This window comes from Anabrus simplex, chromosome 11 (assembly GCF_040414725.1).
Source record: "Anabrus simplex isolate iqAnaSimp1 chromosome 11, ASM4041472v1, whole genome shotgun sequence".
Lineage (NCBI taxonomy): Eukaryota > Metazoa > Arthropoda > Insecta > Orthoptera > Tettigoniidae > Anabrus > Anabrus simplex.
The window spans coordinates 120,599,467-120,624,012 of NC_090275.1; the positions used below are offsets into that span (position 1 = coordinate 120,599,467).

Sequence of the window (24,546 nt, forward strand, 5' to 3'; positions counted from 1 at the left end):
AATTGGTTAAAAATAGGCATAATTTGCTAAATTGCACACACAACAGTTGGGAGTAAAATCATACTGTTTAATCACACATTGCTCGTCATGCAGTTTTGAATTCACTATGGAAAATAAGACAAACATCAACATAAGACTGCAAGAAGTATTAACGAACACACAGAAATATGCTTATTTTCAAATTTACAAACACAATTTCAAAGTGAAAAATACTATTCTGAACTTATTTATCACAGTACAACACACCTACAAGGAAGAGGAATTTCAATGATGATTTAAGTACAACATGCCAATTATTTCAAAGGTGTCCTCCTTCATTTGAGACCGCCTATCAGTTACAATTATGTTGTACTTGCTAAAAAAGAACTCTACATCGATACTGTACGTAGAGGCCCAAATGCATAGAAGTGCTGCCAAGACAAAGGAAAGCCTGCAAAACATTTTTTTCTTCTTCACGTTTTTGATTGCAGAGTCGGCACATCAATATAGGCCATCTGTATCCTTACATAAAAATGTCCCGATTTGTGACTTTCGGCATGCTGTTTGATCGTCACTTCGCTTCTACCCATGGCTAACAGACAATAAAATAAATCGCTACCGTACTTTTAAACAGAACTACTACTCAACACCAATGTCAAGGATAACCGACTATGATCAAGGGTCAACACACAAAGAGAATGAACGTGGTGCTTGAAAGTGTATTTGCTGTTTGATTGACTGGTCTTTGCAGTGCTCTTTAGCCAGTGAAAGAAATTCCACACATTGAATGATTTAACCCTTTGGCCTGCCATTACTTGTGAAAGGAAATATTCCCTTACATACTATTTATTTTTCGTCACTTTAACATAAATTTGATTAATCACATAGGCTACATAAGAATACACAAAGCAAAGTAAGCTTTTAGCTCGTCTATAGTAACAGGAAACCAATGTTTTTGTTTGTAAGTACTACTGGTTTCAAGGAAAGCAGATAAATTAGCAAGAAATGTAGAGGCATAGGTATTGGTTTCCTTAGTAACGTGATCCCAGAACTGTGGGGTTAGAAATTCATTCTCTAAGTCCATTTCTTTCGGATTATTAATTACCCAACCCCCTCCTCACTATAGAGTGAATTTCAAAAAATGGTTTACACGTTACAGAAAGAGGCTTATTGTCAACAAGATCATAATTCCAAGTATCATTTTACTAGACTTCTCAACAGGCGAGTTGGCCGTGCGGTTAGGAGCGCGCAGCTGTGAGCTCGCATCCAGGAGATAGTGGGTTCGAACCCCACTGTCGGCAGCCCTGAAGATGATTTTCCGTGGTTTCCCATTTTCACACCAGGCAAGTGCTGGGACTGTATCGTAATTAAGGCCACGGCCGCTTCCTTCCCATTCCTAGGCCTTTCCTGTCCCATCGTCGCCGTAAGACCTATCTGTGTCGGTGCGACGTAAGGCAAAAAAAAAAGGAAAACTAGACTTCTCAATCGCTCTTGTTGCATTCTGGTTTTGTCACGTAGTTTCAATTGGCACTATCATCTCGGAACTGAAATCGGAATCACTTTCATCACTGGCATTTGAAGAAGTATTTTCACTCTCCAGAAAATCTTTTCCACTTTCAACATCACTATTTTCAAGCCAGTTACGAATAAACTCATCCATGCCGCGCTTGGATGCCGCCATGATTGTTTACAACGAGCGGCAAAATGAGGTGCTTTTTATTTTCCGTATTTCAGCTCAGAGTTACTATTTACATAGAGAAAATAGCTTCAGGTATCATCTGACATCAATCGGTTAGGCTGCAAAACAAAGAGAATATATCTCTCCGACCAGCTAACTGCGATAATGAACTTATAGATGTTCCGTACACCAAGACAGAAGTGTCCGTCAAAGCATGTTACCGCTTTACGATCGCAATGGGCGCCGTAATAATTATTTCTCCTGAAATAAATAACAACATTTATATCTTATTTTTAAGAAAAATGCATAGTTTTTAAAAATATATGTTTATTTCGTATACAACTGAGAGTTTCGCATCTATTTCGCATAAATTGTATAATTTCGCATTTTGAACCAATTTCGCATTTTATCGCGAATTTGAAATCGCTAAAAACCACCCGTACGGGTCATATAAGATGAAGGCACATACACTGACAAAGTTTCGGCATATTTCGCATTTATCGCAAATGCTAAAAATCACAAACTCTAATCATGATATATAAATCGTATTATTTGCCAATATTGACCTACGAATCAGAATGTTTGACTTGGACAAAATAAGATCTGAGAAGATCACAAGCGACAGAGATGCACTTTCTGTGAGGAATCTGGGGTAAAACAAGGAGGGACAAGATAAGAAATGAAACCATACTAAACACGCTACAGATCAACCCTCTAAAAGAAAATATAGAGAGAAATAGGCTGAAATGGTTTGGCCATGTCAAAAGAATGGGACAAGAAAGACTCGCCTAATTCAACCACACATCATAGTGTTAATTATATATTCATAATGTTCTTACTGCTTAGAAACATGTTTTAGGATTTCGTCAAATATTGTGTATTGTTTAAATATGGCTGATGATGACCCCGTGTAGGGGTGAAACTAGTCCCATGTAACGTAAATACACGCATTATAAATATAACTATGTATTGAATAGGTGGAAAACTTTTCTGTTTGTAATTTATATACAAGAAACATAACCAAGAAGAGCTCTGGAATGGACAGAATCTGGAAGACTGATTGGAAGAACATGAACAAGATGGAGGGATCAGGTGGAGGATGACGTAAATCGGAGAGGATTACAGTGGCAGACTGTGATGAACGATAGAATGTGGGAAAAAAGAGAAGATTGGAAGAGGATCTGTGAACGACCTGCATAAACAGAAATGTATCAGGAATAAGAAGAGGAAGACTGAAATGAGTACCGCAGAATCCCGAATACCACCCGCCCCCGAATAAGACCCGCACCCTAAATGTGAGATGGCAAAATGCGGAAGAAAAAAAAAAAAAAAAAAACTTACATACCTATTTAATTTTCTTCAAATATACCACAAATATAAATTCAATCAGCTTAAAATGAATAAAATCATCTCAAAAATTGTAAATAAAATCGGTCCAATACTTGGGTCATTCATAATTCACCGTTGTCATCTGAAGTTTCACCATAGGAACTTTCGTCGCTGGCATCTTTCCACAAATAGTCATCCTCACCAGCGTCCACCGAATTTGAAATTTCACATTTCTTAAAGCTTTTGGACACTAGATCATTGGGAATGCACACCCGTGCGGTCTTGATCCAGCTGCATATTAGTCCCACTTCAGGCCTATTCACTCGTCCGGATGGTGTTAACGTGTGATCACCAACAGATATCCATTCAATGTACAACGGTTTCATTGCAGTTTTGAAAGGCCAGTTCATGCACACATCCAACAGCTGTAGAATAGAAGTGAGTCCTCAGGGAATTATCGCAAGATCGGTATTTCCTTTCCTCATCATATCTTTCACGGCATCAGTTGTATGTCCTAGGTAACTGTCCAACACAAGCATGTTTCGTTTTTGTAACAAAGCTCCCGGGCGACGTTGCCAAATGCACTTCACCCAGTCCTCAACTAACGCACTGTCCATCCAGCCGGACTCGTGTTCTAACAATAACACAGGACGGCAAGTTTCCTTTTGGAAGTGTTTTCCTTTTCAGAACTACATATGAAGGGAGTTTGGTTCCATCCGCTAATACGCACAACATTACCGTGCATCGTTGCTTTTCGTTACCACGTGTTCTGATGGATACACTTTTAGAACTCTTCGTATCCACTGTATTTTCCAATGGTATTTCAATGATGATGCTTGTTGTTTGAAGGGGCCTAATGGCATTTCAAAATAGACAGGTGTCTGGTCAACATTCCCAATTTGCGATAGCAAATAAGAATTTTGCTTTCTCAAATGAATAATGTGATGCTGAAAGGCCGTTAAATTTTCTTCATATGCCCCAGGGAGACATTGTGAAATAGACTTCTCCGAATGCACAATCCCTTTCTCTAATAAAAGTTTCGGATCCATCCGCGGCTTGCAGTAAAACCCTGTGTTTTGAGTTCTTTTGAGATCTCCAGTGCTTTCACATTTGACACATTTCACTAGAAACACCATATCCTAACTCACGTTTTTCTATCACAAATTTGTGGAGCCGTTCTTCAATTTCTGGAAACACTGCACTCCGCCCGCAGAACGCTCTGCGATTGCCGTTACTTTTTAGGAGTTTTTCCTCCTTCCACCAATCACGAATACACGATTCATCAATACCGTACTTTCTGCCAACGGCACGAATTCTGTATATCTCAGTTTCACTTACAACTTCAAGATTCTCACGCACCCATAGTCTTTGATTTACCATATTTCATTACCTTACATTTCACGTTTACATGCCACTGTAACAGTATTGAGGAAAAAACATCTTGTTTTCTAGAATGCAACTAAAACACAAGAAGACCTGAATGACCGCTTACATGCAGTATATAGAGTACGGTAACCGTATTCAAATCTATTTCAACAATCCATGTAAACATAGTAAATATTTACGAGAATGAACGGCTTGAATACGAACCGCACCCAAGATTTAGAACCAATATTTTTGGGGAGAAAGTGCGGGTGGTATTCGGGATTATATGGTATTTTTCAAATCTATATTATGTAGGCAATTCCTTTTTTCTTTTTTTTTTTTGTGTGTACATATTCATATTTTTATCTTAATCATTAGTGTTATTTGTAGTTCTTAGTATTTTAAGTTTATCAGTTTCACTGTATTAATAAGTAATAATGTGTGTGGGGTTAAGTGTAAGAAAGGACCAGGAGCCTAATTTTGGCACAGATAACAAAGGCTTTATCTATCTATCTACCTACCTTTTCTCCCTGCAATTGTTTCATCTCACAACATACAGTAACCATCACTTGAAGTGGCGCCAGTATCAAGAGCTTGTGCAAATAAAATGATCGATAGTTGATAGGCAGGGTGTAGGAAGACATTTCTGAAGGTCCATTGTGACCGTTTTCTTCCTTGCATCTACTATGGATTCCTCTTTATCTTTTTTCTTAAAGCCGTACCCGCCATCAGCTTTTGTATGGTGATTTTCCAATTCTTTTACAATTTTCTGCTTCTCCTCCTAATTTTCAGATTCTTTCAATTGTTTATGAAACCGATCACAATCGTCACAAAGTCTCTCTGTTAGAGAACTGGAAAGAGAGATTGAAATCTTCGTTGAAAATCTTTCTATATACCATAACCATTCTTTGGCTACATTTTTTCAGGGATGTTATTTTCTCTGCATTCCGTGATGTATGCTCTGTACATCATTGAAATATTACAATGAGGCCCAAGACACTTCCTTTCTGTCCGTCAGGAGTAATGGCTCTCATATTGTGGGTGTTTCGAAATATCAGATTTTACACTTTGTCTGGTATTTTATTGATTGGCGTAGATTTTCCTCTTCAATCACATGTAACTTCGCTGTTCATATTTTTGTACATAGAAACCTTGACAAACCTGTCACTGACACACAGCGTATTCAAAAACAATTTTACACACAGGAATTATTTCATGTTTATTTTCCAGTGAGTAGAGTTTTGTCATCTTTCTTCTCTCTGCAGAACTATCCATTTCTTTGAGAGTCCTGTGTCTATTTTTTGGAACTTCCTTCAACAAAGTTCCTATTATCCGACGTTTCTGGTCCCAAGAAATAGACACCTGCCAAAACGGCTCAAATATATCTTTCCGTTCCTCTTCAGTTAATTTCTCGGTACATTTCACCCTACAGTTACATGGAGGTTTAAATGTACGTGCTGGGATTTCCTTTCCGCCCTTCACTGATTTATAAGGTGCCCTAATCAACTTGCTTCTTTTAGCACAATTTCTTTTCCAACTTGAGGGCTCTCTGATCCCTTTTTTCCCACGATATACTACTCCTTTTACTTTTTTGTTAGTTTCAGGTAACTCACATGCCTCTGTTGAGTTATTTTGACATTCTGAAATTAAAAGAAACTGTTAAGCCAACCTCTATTTAGCCTTGAATAGCCATGAACTAACACTAGAAGCTCTCACAGAAAATTGCTCTCTTAGCGCAAGCAAATGAACATAGACAATTAAAAAATCACTAGATGGATGAATTTCCATCTTAATTCTAAAAATCCTGGCAGGACCCACCTTGTCAACATTGTTCTTGATGATCTTGGTCCCCAGTCCTGTAATGGTGATGAGTGGGCCATCACTTTCTGTTGTACTGCTCACAGAGCCTTCTCCTAACCTCTCGAACACCGTCTTTTTAGCTGGCACTACAACATATTAAATCAAGCACTTAAGAACACATTCACAACGAACTGTAGGTTCTCATTACATAGTATGGTGATAGTGAATTGCTTTGTATGCAAGAAAGCTAGATTTCAATATGGCAATCAAGTATCATTGCCTCATAATAAAGAAGCAGAAAGTGAATGCATAGTGCTAATACATATATACACAAAAAAGCATAAGTTCAGGTTGTCCTGAATGCTGTCCAACCTCCTCCTCCTTACATATTTCTGGTTCCTTCTTCTGATGTACACATACCATATGAATCAAGCGGTATGTCCGCATTTCTAGTCTTGAAATGCTGTCATATGCGTTCTTTTTTTTTTTTTTTTTTTTCTATTTGCTTTACGTCGCACCGACACAGATATGTCTTACGGCGACGATGAGATAGGAAAGGCCAAGGAATTGGAAAGAAGCGGCCGTGGCCTTAATTAGGGTACAGCCCCGGCCATATGCGTTCTCAAGGTCCACAAACCCTCACTGCTTCTGCCACATATCAAACCGAACTGCTCCTTGACTCGGTCTCTGTTTAAACACTCACTCCAATCCCTTCATTATTCAGGCTCATCAGATTCATTTCTTTATAGTTGCTGCAATATTCAATCTCTCTCTTTCTGTTAATAAGTGGGAAGGGGAACTCCGCCATTGTCCAGTCCCAGGTCCGGAATGAGAAAGGAGGAAGGTTTGCTGATCTGGCACCCAGCTGTAAAACTGCCAACGCCGAGTGTTGGGCGGCGGGAAATAACCTGACTCCCTAAGGGGGCCAACGGCTTTGGGCGAATGAGAACCTTTGGTGGGGTGATGGTCCCCACAGTGGAGGAAATGCCACTGGAATCCATTATGCAGCGTCTGTTCTCCAGGTTAGGGGCGGCTGCACAAGGCGTCTGTACTCCAGAGGAGCGGCCTCATTATCACTTCGCTGGAACACATCCAGAGTTGTAATTCGGGACCTAGTCCCACACAGGTGACACCTTGACAGTCAAGCATGGAAGGTCCTTTAAGGAATACTCCACCGGCTGAACGAAGAGTTCAGAGAAGGCAGCATTCGGATATGGTGGGCTGCCACCTAAAAGATACTGTGAAGTCGGAGGCACGGAAATTCCCCAGTACCTCATACACAAACGAGACAAAATCAAGAATCAACCCAAAGCAGATAACATACTTCTCTACACACTATATAAACTCACTCATGCAAACCGGTAAACTAAAAGTGATCACCGACATAATGGACCAACACAAAATTCTTATCATGGGATTACAGGAAATTAGAAACACTGACCAGGATGCCTTGGAATCTCAAGGGTACAGACTTTATAAAGGTATACTCGGGAAGAGAGCGATGAATGTCCCACAATTTGGAACAGGCTTTTTGGTCAGCCTAAAAATAATAAACTCAGTTCAAGAATTCAGATCACAGTCTCCACGACTCCCAATGCTCACCTTAAAGGCATCTAATAAAATCTATACTATAATAAATGCCCATGCTCCCACTAATGATAAAAACAATTCCTCAAAAGACCACGAGGAAATAGAAGAATTTTGGGACCTATTGGACCAGACCATAGATAACATCCCCGAACACCATGTAAAATTATTAACAGGCGACTTCAACGCTCAACTAGGTAGAGAAAGGAAATACTGGGACATCATTGGAAAATGGTCAGCACACAAGAAAACAAACAAAAATGGAGAGACTAGTTGACCTGTGTAGAAACCATAATTTAATCTCAAAATCTAATGTTTTAAGAGGAAACTTCAAAAACTCAAAACATGGAAACACCCTGACTACACTAAAGGAGAATGGCAACTGGATCACATCTGCATGGACAAATACCATCACAAAGAGATCTACAACGTCAAAGTCCTCCGAGGAATAGACACAGGTTCAGATCGCTATGTAGTTAACATTAAACTCACTCCCCAGGAGACAGCAAAAGCAAGCCCTTAGAACTAAAAGAAAAATAGATCCTACCCCACTAATCAACAACAAAAGTTAGCAGAAAGCAACTGAAAAAATAAAAATCATAGAGAAACTTGAAGACTTAGTACACAACCATAAACAAATTGTAGAAGACCTGGCTCCAATTAAACCACATAGAAAAAAACCAATGGTGGAACAGTGAATGTGATGAAACAGTGGAGAAAAGACATCAGGCATGGCTATTACATCAGTCCCAAAAAAAAAAAAAACACCCACAGAAATATCCTATCAAAATCTAGTAAAACAGAGAAAAGAAACTACCCAAGTCTTAAGAAGAATAAAAAGACAACATCAAAAGGACACACTGCAGTTAACTGAAGAACAATTCAACAAAACTCAAACAAGGGACTACTACAAAACCTTCAGAAAGCAGCTCCAAAAATATGAACTCCTGACCCTACTGATGAAGGATGAAAATGGTAAGCTGGCTCATAACAATAAAGACAATGCAGAAATTCTGGCTAAATATTTCAACAAGCTTTCAAATTGTGAGGAACCTACAGAACTCCTTCATTTGGACACCAACACCCTGATAAAAACACCACCAGAGATCATCAACCCCCCCCCCACAATAAAGGGAGTAATAATAATGTTATTTGCTGTACGTCCCACTAACTACTATTTTAAGGTCTTCGGAGACGCCGAGGTGCCAGAATTTAGTCCCGCAGGAGTTCTTTTACGTGCCAGTAAATCTATCGACACAGGGCTGTCGTATTTGAGCACCTTCAAATACCACCGAACTGAGCCAGGATCGAGCCTGCCAAGTTGGAGTTAGAAGGCCAGCGCCTTAAACGTCTGAGCCACTCAGCCCAGCAATAAAGGGAGTCTACCAAGCTCTGAATAAATTAAAAAACTACAAAGCGCCAGGAAAAGATCAGACCTTTGCGGAAATCTGGAATTATGCAGGAACATCAGCAAAAGTTGCCCTCCATCAACAACTTGTCTCTATCTGGATTAAAGAAGAACTACCAGAACACTGGACAGCAGCCCTCATTCACCCATTGCACAAAAAAGGAGACAAAACTAACCTTAATAACTACAGGGGAATCTCGCTCCTAGACATCAGACATAACAATAATCATCCTTAACAGGATAAGTTTACAACTTGAGAAAGAACTAGGAAAATATCAAGGAGGTTTCAGACCCTGGAGGAGCTGTCCTGATCAGATCATGAGTCTTAAGTTGATAATGGCTTATAACAGAAGAAACAGAGATATGCTGATAACATTTGTAGATTACAAGTAATCATATTCATACTGGTCCGTACTGACTATATAATTTGAGAAAAATACAGAGTTTTAACTACCTAACCAATACACCACACTATAATGTGAACATCACATACACATTACAAAGACTTAAATAAGATTATAAAAACTTTAAAATACAGACATGAGGAATGATTTTAACATTAACATTAATACAACTGAGGACCCCAGTCCCAACGCAGATAAAACGGAAGAACTTTCTCCCGTACTTCAGTGAAGCCGTTAGGCGTCTGTAGTCCTGAGGAGCGGCCTGAAGTTACACAGAGCAGTAGTTTTGGGAGTGGTGGCCCCACCGTAATAGTAGCCTGTACACGGAAAGGAACTTCGGGCATACTGTGCAGGAAGCAACGCGAAGTACCCAACATCATGACCCTGACTGTAAAGGCAGAAAGAGATGGGGTTGAGTGAAGTAAAATGGAGGGAAAAGAAATAAGAGAATGAGGAAAGAATATTTTACATTGGAGAGGTGGTAGAGAGGCAAAAAATGGAGTGGGACTGATGATATCAAAACAGCTGGACTTCATAGAGTACATCAGTAGCAGGATAATAAAAAATTACAATGAGAATGAGGAAAGAAGTGAAGAACTGCATACTACAAACAGGGAACAAAGAGGATACTGAGGAATTCCTGGAGAAACTTAAAAAAAAAAAAAAAAGAGATAACTGATGTGGAAGAGATTATAATGGGAGACTTAAAATGTACAGGTGGGAAACGAAAGATAAGGAAAGGATGAAGTAATTAGACTGTATGGAATGGAAAAATGAACAAAGGGAAGAAACAAGTTGAGTTTGTGGAAAGAATGGAATGATCGCAGACAACACATGGTTTAAGAAAAACAGCAGGAAAATTACAGGAGAATACAATTAGTAATTGATTACTTTCTGGTGGAAAGGACAAATCGCAAACAGCTGATGGATGTAACAGCTTTACCAGAAGAAACATTTAATTGAGATCATCGAGTTGTGATAGCAAAAATGAGAATGGGAAAAATGAAAAAATAAAAGGAGATAAGATATAGTAAAATAAAAGTGTTGAAATTAAAAGATAAGAATGTACAGGAAGGATTTCTGGAGAGACTGAAACAACTAATTAAAGTTACTGAAGTGAGAAATTTGGATGATGAATGGTCCAACTTCAAAAGGGCATTTTGTAAGTGGGGCAGAAAGGGCCTGTGGTAGAACATCGACGAGAGTGAAATAAGACACCGTGATGGAATGAGGTGAGAGAATCTCTGACAGAAAAGAAAGCATGACAACAATGGAAGACAGATAAAAAAAGAAAGAAAAAGGAAGTATCTTATAATAAAAGGAAAAGTAAGAAATTGGTAAGAGAAAAAAGTTTGGAAAAATTTACACAAGAGATGGAAACAGACGGAGCTGGCAGTAAAAGAATGCTGTATGGCATTACAAGAGTTTATACAAAGCTGATGAAAAAGGAAAGTGGAGACTTGATAACACATCGAGAAGGAATAAAGAGAAGCTGGAAGGAGTATTTTTATAAACTTCTGAATGTGAGAAATTGTGCAGAGAAGATGGTAGTAATACGGCATGAGACCAAACAGTAGAAGAGGATATAACAGTTCATAAAATGAAAATGGGGAAGGCACCAGGGATGGATGAAATTAGAGTGGAAATAATAAAGGATGCTGGACCTAGATACTGATTTTTTTTTTACTGCATATGGTAGCATTGTCCAGAATTTAAAAAGGATGGTATTTCTGTATCAGTTGTGTTCACAGTAACAAGGAAATGCACACTTTACTTTTCCGTAATTTCTGTCTGTCTGTGTCTGTATGTATGTATGTATGTATGTACACGCATCACGAGAAAACGGCTTAAGAGAATTTAATAAAAATCGGTATGCAAAGTCTGAGAATAAGTCGCTACAATCTAGGATATAAATAATTTTGTTCACGCCGACAAATGGTAGTTTAGGGGAAGGCCTAAATTTTAATTCTCAAATATTTATATTAGTGGTTGTGCCTTAATGAAAATCGGTATGCAAAGTCAGGGAATAAGTCACTATAATCAAGGCCATAAATAATTTAATTCACGCTGAGTGAAATGGTAGTTTATGGGAAGGCCTTAAATGTAATTCTCAAATATTTATGTTATCAGTGGTCCTGCATGACTACATAAGTCCCTATATTGTAGGTCATAAATTTATTCACGCAGAGTGAAATGGTAGTTCAGGGAAAGGCCTAAATCTAAATAATGATGTTATTAGTGATCGTATCGATAAATACTACATAACTAAAATTATCTAGTATTAAATTTCTACCGTGCCGGCTATGATCAGAGATATTCATGAATTTGGATTTTTGTTATTAAGTCCATATTTAAAGATAAAAATTACATTGTTCTGTATTGAAAAGTATCACCGTTAAATTGAAATAATAAATATGGTAGTTCAACCTACTCAATACAAGTAAATAAGAGATGTAGAGATTACATTCTTATTTAATTAAAAGTGGGAATGGTACCGGTTTCGACCCCAGTCTGGGTCATCATCACCAGATTATAACTCGAAAAACAATGCATAAGTAAGAAAGAAGTTAACGGTCAAGTCCACACAATATCAGCTGAAGAGGCGATATAAAAATGACGGGGGTAGGTACTGTATAATTCAGACGAAGTGGACTGCAAGTCACTTAAAAGAAGTAATGCGTAATCTTCCGAGAATCAGCACAGCACACGCAATGTTTGGCACTGTCTCATAATGTTCACGAAAAGCAGAGAACAGTTAAATGAGCCAGACTGCATACACCGTCAGGCACAAAGTCACAACACAATCCAAATATGAAGATCTAAAGTCATGAAGAAGCCGAAGACGAGCAGCTCAACCGAAGTAACTTGCAAGCTCCAGAAGATCGGCGCGGTGTTTATAACGTCAAGTGCTGTAGTTTCATACGCTGACGGAGATTGAAGGATAGATTAATGATCAAGTATTTGCTTAGTTCACGAAAATGTACCTTACGAGCATTCACGTTTCATTCATTTATTAAGAGGAACTCTCTAACACCCGGCCGTAAGCATTTAAAACTTGCGCCGAGCGCACAGGCATTGTGGGAACTGCAAGCAAGCTCGCGCTGTTCTAGAACACCGGCCAAGGTCAAGCGACGTCATGCAGAAGGTTCTTTCGTGTTCCATAGCATTACAGCATGAACGAAATGCGATATCAATATTTCAATAACGTCACCTTGCAGGCAGGAATAATGAACGCTGCTAGCCGAAATTTCATGTCAATCGGTGTAAAGATGGCCAAGATATAAAATTTTCTTGGGGCCCACATGTGTAGCCACGCCCACCGACCTTCGGCAATATAAGCGAATCGCCAGCCTGGGGTAAAGCAGAGAGTGTGCACTGTGGGCAGTGTGCAGCTGAAGTGTGCCGTAGGTAGAGAGAGAGAGGGGAGTTGGCAGTAAGCCGTGAGTTCAGTGTGTGTGTGTGCAAGCAAGCACGTCGCGATATAATTCGTCACTCGGTCCGGCTGTATACTTGAGTTCAGAAACGTTAGTGTTAGAAGCTTTCTCCGTGGGCTTGAACTTTGTGCATGAACAACAACGTAATTTCGTTTTTATCAGTCTGTACGACTGGGCGATTATATTTCGTTTGTGGACTATGAATGTTTCTAGCATAAACTGTGCCAGCCTTGATTTCATTTAAAGACTGTGTTTCTAGCATAAACTGTGCCAACCTTGATTTCATTTAAAGACTGTGTTTCTAGCATAAACTGTGCCAACCTTGATTTCATTTAAAGACTGTGTTTCTAGCATAAACTGTGCCAGCCTTGATTTCATTTAAAGACTGTGTGAAAAGAGCGATAGTGTTTCTAGCATAAAACTGTGCCAGCCTACATTTCATTTAAAGACTGTGTCTATCCATTGAACTGTGTTCGTAATAAAACTGTGCCAGCCTTCATTTCATTTAAAGACTGTGTTTATCCATTTTTCGGAACTGTGTTCGTAATAAAACTGTGCCGACCTTCATTTCATTTAAAGACTGTCTATCCGTTGAACTGTGTTCGTAATAAACTATGCCAACATTCCCTCTTAAAGACAGTATTAACTTGTGGAATACGGTATCGTAATTTCTTTCCGAGGGACCATGCCAATTCCCATCATAACCTGTTCTGAATCACGTATGATCTTAAGTGTCAGTGATAATCTTCTGAAAATTACGACGTAACAGAACTTGGACTGTCGTTTATTTCAACAAGTGTGTGAATATTGTGCTCATGGTGTACAGTGCAGAGACTGTACCCGGTGAATTTAATTTTCTTTGTGAAGTGCTTAATCACTGCACCTCGCAAGGTCCTAGATTGTTTTCGTTTGTTTATTATTCCAAATACGATAATTCCTTCCATCTTATTCTCATGGAACTGTGACTCTGACTTTATCCTTGCTGCTAAAGTGCGTTCAACATCATTGACTGTGGGAACTATTTCGGTGTGCTTCGCCTTAGAGAGGTGTCACACCAGAGTCCCATGACGTCCGATGTGGAAGCTCCACATTTCCCCGTTCCCGCCTCAGGTTCGAGTCGCCATCAACACTAATACAGAGAAAACACCAACAACGGAAGACAACGCCGACGCCGACCGCAAGACGACGCAGCCGCCGCAGGACGACGTCCCCTCCACGCCTTCAAGGATCTATTGAATAAACTGAAGGATCCACTTAATCATAAAAAAAAAAAAATTTCACTACCCTTCTCTCTCTCTCACTCTCTTAGCATGGGCCGTACACCGTACACGCCTTGTCGTTTCTCATGCTCTCCGATAAACTGAAGTACGGGCGTTCCTGTTTCAATATATACTTATAATACGATTCAATATAATTGAATATGTAATTATGATCTTGAAGATTTTTAGAACAGTTGACGTGAGAAAAAATAGTGAATAGAAAAAATGGTAAAAAGCGCAATACCGGAAACAAATGTAAACGTGTATGCACAGTACACTATTTCTTGAATTTAAAAAAATTCAGGTAATGATTGAAGTAGTCAAAGTTGGCAGACGCAAGGCATGAGTTTAAATTTGAAAGTGAGAGCCCAAAATGAAGGTGGCAATGTAGCTCTTTTTTTTTTTTTTTTTTTAAGAGGTGAAAAGAAAAATAGGATAAGTTAATAAAGAAAGAAGATTAGTGGATAAGAAAAGATAAAAAGGGTTTAAAGTTAAAAGGTGGTGAGAAAGGATAAGATAGGGATGAAGGAGGGGTAGTTTTATTCACCCTGACCAATACTTCAACCCCAATTTCAACTTAAACGACATTTCTGAAAAACCCAACATCCTATTGGACTTCCTAATTCTTCTTCTCAAAAATTCTAAATTTCAAAACCTGAATTCAATTTTCCATGCCTTACAAAGTTCCTACCCACATTTTCTACCTCCAGTAACCCACCCTAAACTACCCCTCCTTCACTATAAGTCCATATTAGCGCCGAGTCACGAGAAAATGGGTAAACAGGATTTAATGAAAATCGGTATGTAAAGTCGGAGAATAAGGAACTACAGCCTACATGATAAATAATTTTATAAGACGTCCTAATATCACAGAGTCGAAAGAAAACTAAATGTGAAGGCCTACAATATACAACTATTACAATTACAACTTTTACAACTATGAGTGATGGCGGTTGAGTGAGGACGTGTGTGAATAGTGCTCCGGTGTAAATGTGTTATTTTTGCTGATTATGCTGGTTTCCTGACTTGGAGTCGTGTCTACCGATGTAGTAAGTTTCAACGAACGGTAATAACACTAAGTTTCACTGGTAGATAGCCGTAATACTGGTTTAATTTGTATTCTTTATAAAGGATATTGTATGTAAACATTAGGCGGTCAGTGTTGCAAACCCAATGAATTCAAAACACCGGAGTACGTTCTTTACTCTTTGTTCGAGATATCGACTTTGCCTACGCTTGCGATGAGCACTTGTTTGGAGTGTGGAAAATCCGTATCCAGGCAGAATACCACTGCCAAAATACAGTGTTCTAATTGCAGTCAATGGTTTCATTCTAAATGTGTGAATCTCCAAGACAGAGACTTGAAGTTACTCTCATCCAGTGATCATAAATGGTGGTGCAAAGCTTGTCATAGTAAAAAAAGATCGAGCACTGTGAGTGATGAAATGTCAGTAGCTGAGATGCCATCTGTTGGTGACATCTATGAACTTCTGGTTACTCTGAAAGAGGATATGACAGCTCTAAGGAAATCAACTACTGATATTGAAAGACAGCTAGGTAATTCAATTAATGTCTGCCACAAGAGATTAGATGAGCATCAGAAACTTCTTGATAATCAGGAAGCAATAATAGTAAGACAGCAAACGATAATTGACAATCTGTTATCCGAAAATCAGCGGCTCCAGAAAACAGTACATGACCTTTCGACCCGATGTGATGAGAATGAACAATATTCTAGGGTAAATACTCTTGAAATATATGGTGTTCCCGAGGTTCCCAATGAAAACGTTGTTCAGACCGTCATAAATGCCGCTAGGGCCTTAGATGTTGAGCTTAAAGCGGACATGATTGATGCTTGCCATAGATTAAAAAAGGTCAACAATCGTCCAACTGCAGGCATTATTGTAAAGTTCGTTCGCAAATGTCATAAGGAACAGCTCCTCGAGAGGCGAAAAATCAAAAGAAACTTATCAACTTCTCACCTGGGTTTTACAGTTGCTAATCCTGTGTACATTAATCAGTCCTTATCCCCAGGGAGGAGAATTCTGTTTGCTAAGGCAAAACAGCTGCAGCACGACAAAGATTATAAATACCTATGGGTTAATAACAGTGGAAAAATAATGATCAGGAAAGAAGACGGAAGTCCTTCGTAGTGTTGAAGATTTAGGTAAACTGTAATGCGTTTTGGTTTCCTTTACTACCCTTAATGTTAGAATATTTTCCAATGATCAGTCAATTGTTAACTTCTACATTTTATTTAATATTTTTTATTGCCTTTTAAATGTCAGTGAACAATTTGTCAATTTATTACCAAAACGTTAGAGGACTTCGTACCAAGTGTGAGTTATTTCTTCAAAATCTTCTTTGTTATTCATTTGATGTACTAGTGTTAACTGAAATGTTCTTGGCGAATGATGTATTTGATAGTGAATTATTCGATGATCGATTTGTAGTATATAGAAATGATAGGGACACGTCACTAACAGGAAAGCCACGTGGAGGTGGAGTATTAATAGCTATTAAAAAGGGATACTGTGTAAAGCTATCCTCTGTTTACAATAGTCAACAATGTGAATCTCTAACTCTTCAAATTCTCGGTAACAAGCGAAAGTTATTTATAAATGTTGTTTATATAACTCCCTCTTCCGGCTACTCTGTATATCGGGATTACATTAACTATGTCGAAAACATTGATCACCTTATAATGTCCGATTGCATCATTATGGGTGATTTTAATTTAGCTGAAATTAATGATGTAAATTATAATTTTACTGAAGGATCAACGGCCAGTCGTAGTCTAGCAAATTTCATGTCGTATTTAGGATTGAAATCATATAACAATGTTCTCAATTTTAACTCCAGAACACTAGACTTGGTTTTGGCCAACATACCGTTTAATATAAAACATGAAGAATTCGTACTGGTACCAGATGATTTGCATCATCACGCACTCTCTTTATTATCGTTACCAACCATGAAACTTCCCATTCTTAAGAACACATGCCGTGAATATTATGACTTCAAAAATGCAGATTTTATGAAACTTTACTGTGAAGTGCGTGACTGTGACTGGAACACGTTGTATTCCTTTGAGAACGTTGACCTTGCAGTAAATTTCTTTTACACCTCACTCTACAAATGTTTTGACGTATGCATTCCCAAGAGGAATCTCATTCAAAAAACCAAATATCCCGTATGGTTTACACATGATATTATCCAAACTCTAAAGCGAAAAAAGAAATGTGCCAGGAAGAGAAAGTTTTCAAAATATTATGACAATCGATTTAGGCAGCTTAGAAGTTAACTAAAATCTAAAATAAACATTGCATATAAAATATATATTCACAACTTAGAAAATGGAATAAAACACAATATTAATAATTTCTGGACGTTTACTAGTAGTAAAAGAGAAACGCGAATAGGTGATAATGCCTATTTCTATAATGACAACATATATGAAACTGGAAATATTGCCCAAGGATTTGCGCAATATTTCTCATCGGTGTATACCATCCCGGACTTTAATTATAATATCGACAACATGGACTTGGATGAGATTCCTGTATTACCAACTATGGATGTGCTCAATATTACTTCTATATCAGAAGAGGAGGTAAAACGAGCCATTAATGGAAAACTAAACCTAAAATGCTAAGCGGTCCAGATAACATCCCACCTTATATAATTAAAGGATGTGCTGAAATACTGGTTCCACAGCTAACCTTCATTTTCAACCTTTCATTAAAAAAGTCTTGCTTCCCTGAAAGGTGAAAAATATCAAAAATTACACCAGTTCCGAAGGCAGGCGTTCATGAAAATATATCTAACTACCGCCCTGTTTCCATTATTGACGCCTTTGCAAAAGTATTAACATTAAAAATTAAATAATTGAAGTTCAACCAATTCAATACATAAAAGAAAGAAATGTAGTTACATTCTTATTTAAATGGGACCGGTTTCGACCCTAGTCCAGGTCATCGTCAGCCGTAAAAACAAGTAGGCGAAATCACACAATGTTTATGAATATTGGAGAAATGGGTCAGTTTCACACTCTGTCAGGCACAAAGTCACAACACTATCAAAAGTCGCAGATGAATAGATTTGTAGAAGCAAAACGCCAGTTCCCGGTAATCAGCGCGGCACATTCAAGGTCATGCGCTGCGGTCTCGAACGCCAAAGTAGAGTGGAGAATGTCTTGAAGGTCCAATATTTGTCTCGGTTGCGGGAAGTTAAGTACATATATAAAAAATATACGACGCAAATCAGTATAATTGAACTGACTAATATACGACGCAAATCAGTATAATTGAACTGATTTGCGTCGTATATTTTTTATATATGTACTTAACTTCCCGCAACCGAGACAAATATTGGACCTTCAAGACATTCTCCACTCTACTTTGGCGTTCGAGACAGCAGCGCATGACCTTGAATGTGCAGCGCTGATTACCGGGAACTGGCGTTTTGCTTCTACAAATCTATTCGTCTGCGACTTCAAGTTATTTATAATCTTCATATATTATTTGATAGTGTTGTGACTTTGTGCCTGACAGAGTGTGAAACTGACCCATTTCTCAAATATTCATAAACATTGTGTGATTTCGCCTACTTGTTTTTACGGCTGACGATGACCTGGACTAGGGTCGAAACCGGTCCCATTTAAATAAGAATGTAATTACTACATTTCTTTCTTTTATGTATTGAATTGGTTGAACTTCAATTATTTAATTTTTAATGTTAATAATTTCAATACGGAACAATGAAATTTTTATCTTTAAATATTTGCAAAAGTATACGAACATATACTATATTTTAAGGTCTATAATCACATTAAGGCAGGTATTTCAGAATTTCAGTGTGGATTTTTGCCTAATAGATCTGTTATTACAAATCTTGTAGGATTTACTCAGACACTGTATGATGTATTGGATAACAACGGAAGAACGGATGTTGTCTACACAGACTTCGAAAAAGCATTCAACAAGGTAGATCATAAAATTCTTGTCCAAAAAATGCACCAGTTTGGGTTCTCGAAACCACTACTTCGAATGTTATGTACTTACCTGAAAGATCGACGTCAGTTTGTGTCTTTTAAAGGCGAAATCTCAGACAACTTCATTAGCTTCTCTGCTGTTCCCCAAGGATCTAATTTGGATCCCCTTCTATTTTTAATTTTGATTAACGACTTGCCAAATAATCTTCGCCATGCCAGTTGTTTGCTGTTAGTTGACGATGTTAAACTATTTAAAGTCATACATCACAAGAAGGATGAGCTACAGCAGGATATTGATCGTGTTGTACAATGGTGCGATATGAATCATGTCTCTTAATGTAAAGAAATGTAAATCAGTAACTTTTACCAGGAAAAAGAAAGGTACGATTGCGTCGTACTATATAAAAGATACCAAACTAGAAACAGTTTCGGCAATAAGAGACTTAGGAGTAATATTTGATGAAAAATTAACATTCAAAGCCCATATTACAAAAATAACGAACGATGCCAACTGTATGCTCGGGTTTATAATAAGGAGTTCTAAATTATTTACTCAATCATCGATTGTAATTCAGTTATTTACTAGCCTTGTTAGGAGTAAATTAGAATATGCATCTGTAATTCGGGACCCGTGTTCTAACGAACACACACATACTATTGAAGTTGTTCGAAACAAGTTTTTGCGGTATCTGTACTATAAAACAAATAAGACATTTTGCCCTTTTGATACATCAACACGGTATTTAAGAAGTAACTTTAACCTCACGTCGTTGCGCAACAGAAGATCATTATTTCTCTAAAAACGTTAAACAAAATCGTAAGAAATAAATTTAATTCCATAGGACTGCTCAATTTTATCTCCTTTCATGTTCCACGAGCTAAAGCTGGTATGAACACAGTATTTCAAGTTCCAAGATGTAGAACATCTCATCACTTGAACTCGCCATTTATTAAAATGCTACGATTTTATAACACATTTGCTGCAGGAATAGATTTATTTTCAGAATCACACACTGTCATTAATATACATTTAAAGTCCTGTGTTTCTAATTTATAAATTCAGACTCCTTTTCTATATAATAGGTGCTCTTTAACTTATTTATTAATATAGTCACATATCTTTGGTGCAATTCCTGTATTTTTATAGTGTAGAAATAATCATTGTTGTACTCTGGATTGTCATTTTCTCTGTATATGTGTTTTCCATTCATTCTTCTTCCTTGTCTTTATTATCTTCAGCATTATTATGAGTATAAATAAATAAATAAATAAATAAATAAATAAATAAATAAATAAAATTTATCAACAATAACATTACACTGACCATTGTTTGTTGTGATGTGCTTTGTGTCTTCTGTTGCCACTCAACTCCGATAGATAGGATTACTGCTGCGTACCAAATATTTTTTTTAAATTTGCCTTATGCCGCACCGACACAGATAGGTCTTACGGCAACAATAGGATAGGAAAGGGCTAGGAGTGTGAAGGAAGTGGCCTTAGCCTTAATTAAGGTGTGAAAATGGGAAACCACGGAATACCATCTTCAGGGCTGCCAATAGTTGGGTTCGAATCCGCCATCTCCGGGATGCAAGCTCATAGATGCATGCCCCTAAGCACATGGCCAACTCGCCCGGTTATACCAAGTGTAACAATCTGCCTGAATATCGGCGGGAAGTAGCTGGGGAGTTAGATAACTTTCTTTAGCATGCCATTCCTCTGGTTCATAAATTTTCTTTGAAATGAAATGGTGTATGGCTTTTAGTGCTGGGAGTGTCCGAGGACATGTTCGGCTAGCCAGGTGCAGGTCATTCGATCTGGCGCCCATAGGCGACCTGCACATGGTGATGAGGATGAAATGATGATGAAGACTACACCTACACCCAGCCACCGTGCCAGAGAAATTAACCAATGATGGTTAAAATTCCCGACCCTGGGACCCCTGTGACCAGAGGCCAGCACGCTAACCATTTAGACGGACAATTTTCTGATACTACTGGTACATAACATACTGATTCATCATAGCATTCGAGCTATTCAATTACCACTCTGAAGGCACTGATTGGAATGAGCAGTGTGCATATTTAATGGAATAATGGCAGATGCGTGTTCACAGCTGTCTGTGGCATGGTCATTCGAGTTCTGGAACTTTGGACTGTTAGATCGGCACCAGAGTACTATTTGTTAAAAGTGAGAAAATGTACGGTTGTTCATTTGATTGAGTACAGTATTTTATATGATAACATTGCTTTTAATCACTACTTTCCTACTGACATTTCTGTAATGACCTATGTTGACTTCAGTTAGGAAAGCCACAAAGTCAGTCTTGCTGAGAATCTCGTAGCAAAGCACGGGTACATCAGCTAATAATAATAATAATAATAATAATAATAATAATAATAATAATAATAATAATACCAGTCTTTAGGAAGGGGGTCAATGAAAAGTGTGTAATAACTACAAAGGAATCACACTCTAATCACAACTGGCTGAAGTACATGAAAAATATTAGAGGGGAATGAGAAGAAAGGTAGAAGCAGAGTCGCAAGAGGAACAGTATGGCTTTAGAAGCATGAGGCAATTAACGGAAAAGAATTGGGGATATGGAAAGGATCTGGTCATGAGATTTATAGGGAGAAGGTGTGGGAAACCATGGAAATAGAAAGACTGGGTACACAAACTGTAGAACTGGTGCAAGCAATGTACAGACTCAGTTTGGGAAGACAGAATAGTTTAGAAATGAAACTGGGCTAAGACAGGGGAGTGTTTGTTTCTAATGGTTATGGACGAAATTGTAAAGGAGACTAAAGAAGCGTGTGGCAATAGCAGCTTTTACTATCTGCAAACAATAGAGTCCAAACACAACTTTATGCACTAAAGAAAAAAAGTGTGGTATGAAAATCAGCGCAGAGAAAAGCAAGACCATGGTGATATCAAGAGGATAAAATTGTTAGTACATTCCTCCATAATAAGATTTCCCGCTTAGCACGTTGTAAATATGGAGCCCCAATTCTCATCGTATTAAATCTATATACAAAATGCCTCATTTATCGCGACACGAATTTTCGCTATTAGCACTTAATACGAATACATTTTTCCTAGGCCTGAAAATGTTATTGTATTTTTCATCCTTTCTGAAAGAAACGTGATTTCCAATCTGAGTACAGGCCGTCGCTACAGTTGCGTGATTATAGGAATAGGCCTTCCTGAACTTCAAAGGATAAGTTGCATAAGTTGCACTTTCGGGGAGCCTCAGGAATGTTCAGTTTTGCTTGCCGGTCAGCAGCGAGATTGCTGAATCTACTGAAGAAACTATTATAGTTTTATTTTGAGTCCACCTTGTCAATACACCTTATTGTGATAAAAAAATTATTAATTTAACATACATGTTTTGGGAAAATCATCCATTCCCTTCATCAGTGGTGTCAGTTCAAGAAATAGCGCAATAAGCCCATTTGGGCTTGTAATTGGCAATCCATTCAGAAGGTAGAAATGCTGAGTGGTACAGTGGAGTGTAGCTAATATCTGTTGTGTGATACGGTAGCCTATATCTGGATTAGGAACATAATCGTATGAAAATGACTAGGTGTGGTGCATATTTGTCTTGTGATAACCTAGTTATGGATACAGAAAATGTGTAAAATTCCTTAATAATCTAGACAAAATTAAAATCTGTCAGAAAGTGGACTGGCATAAGCACACAGAGGTTGCGAATGTTGAAACTTGCACCTTCGAGTTTTGGCTTGATCACTTAAATTGGTCGAAGTTTTGTTCAATTCAAAATGGTGGCCGAAGTCATTCCTTGCAGTTGCACGTGGTCGAGTGTAACCTCCAATTCATCGTCTGAGTGTGACCAGAAAATAATGTGTCAATTTCAATGGTTTTATTAATTACATGATATAATCCAGCTTAATCTCTAGGACATGTTTCGTTCCGATTATGGAACATCTTCAGCTAAAAGATTTGACAAAATGTCAAGACAATGAAAATACATGTGATAGTTATGATGACAAGATAAAATTTCCAACAAGTCAGTGTCCAAGTGACGAAGCAAAATGGGCGTAAGGGTTCTTCTTTATGTTGGAGACGTGTATACTTGTTAATCTCGAAGATAAAATTGGAGATATAAAAGGTTTTCTTAAAGTATAGCTATCAGGGTAACTCTTGAAAAATAACTGTGCTGAAGTTGAGTTGCAGTTGGACTATTAAAATAAGTCTGAAACAAGAAGAAATAAGTAAAAGGAAGGATATTTTATAGGAGAAAACCTTGTGAGAATGTATGTACATGAGGATAAAAGGATAATGGAGTTGTTTACCTTGTAGTCCATCGTGTCGTATTTGGCGCCTTCCCTTATGCCGTGTCGTTAACTGACTGAGCGTGTGTGAGGCGCTTGCGGTGGGCGAGGTATAGCAGAAAGAGAGGTAGGGGAAGTGAGGGAAACAGGTGAAATGTTGTGTAGGGTGGAGCTAACTGAGGAGTGGTGTTGTGATAGGCTAGGGGAAACGGAAGGAAAAGTAGGGGGAATACTGTGTAGGGTGTAGCTACTTGGAAGGAGGTGTGTTGGTTGTTTTTTGGGATCCTTTTTGATGGCTTTTCTAGATGATTCTAATTTGGTAGCCTCTTCTAACAATATATTGATATTCTCCATAATTTCGTTAATATTCTGGGTGGGGTTTTGTTTCTGATCAATCTCAATATAGATATTTTCAAAAATATTCATTAATTTACCTTTGTTTAACGTTCGTAGGATGGTCAAGTCCCTTTCTATTGATGTAGAATTGTGTTCATATTCAGTCATGAAGACTCATGGCCGAGTACTTCCTATGTTTTTCAGCATTAATATGTTCTTGATATCTTACTAAGAAATTACAGCCTGTTTGCCTAATGTATGAATTGGCACAACTTGAGCATTTAACCCTATATATCCCCGAATTTAAATATTTATTATTACTTGCAATGCATTGGTGATTGAAAATTAAATGTTGATTTTTGTTGTTGGTGTGAAAGGCAATTTTAAAATTGAGTTTCTTAAATTTATTAGTAATCTGGTACATATTCCCATTTATTTATTTACATTTTATGGTCTTCATTGGACCACTCTAGCCAACTTTACACAAAGAATTTTTTAGTTTCCTGTCAGCCCAGTACTTAATTCTCTCTGATCTTATCCTTCTTTCATCATCGGAAATCACCCTTCCTACTGTCTGTTTGTTGATTCCGATTTGCAGTCTGGTTTGTCTGAGTTTCTTGATTTTGTCGATTTTGTTTCTTAGGTCTTCCACTGTAATTTGTAGTTCATATCTTCCTTGATT

At 37.9% G+C, this 24,546-nt stretch overlaps 1 protein-coding gene across 2 annotated transcripts in view; it reads right to left on the minus strand.

Moving 5' to 3' along the window:
- The window catches only part of LOC136883058 (uncharacterized protein C19orf47), a 282,706-nt gene that overhangs the window by 186,783 nt on the left and 71,377 nt on the right, over window positions 1-24,546 (minus strand). For both annotated transcript variants that reach the window (XM_067155204.2, XM_068229576.1), the window contains exon 6: window positions 6,170-6,297. In XM_067155204.2, the coding sequence (XP_067011305.1) occupies window positions 6,170-6,297 (128 nt within the window). The remainder of the gene's footprint in view (window positions 1-6,169; window positions 6,298-24,546) is intronic.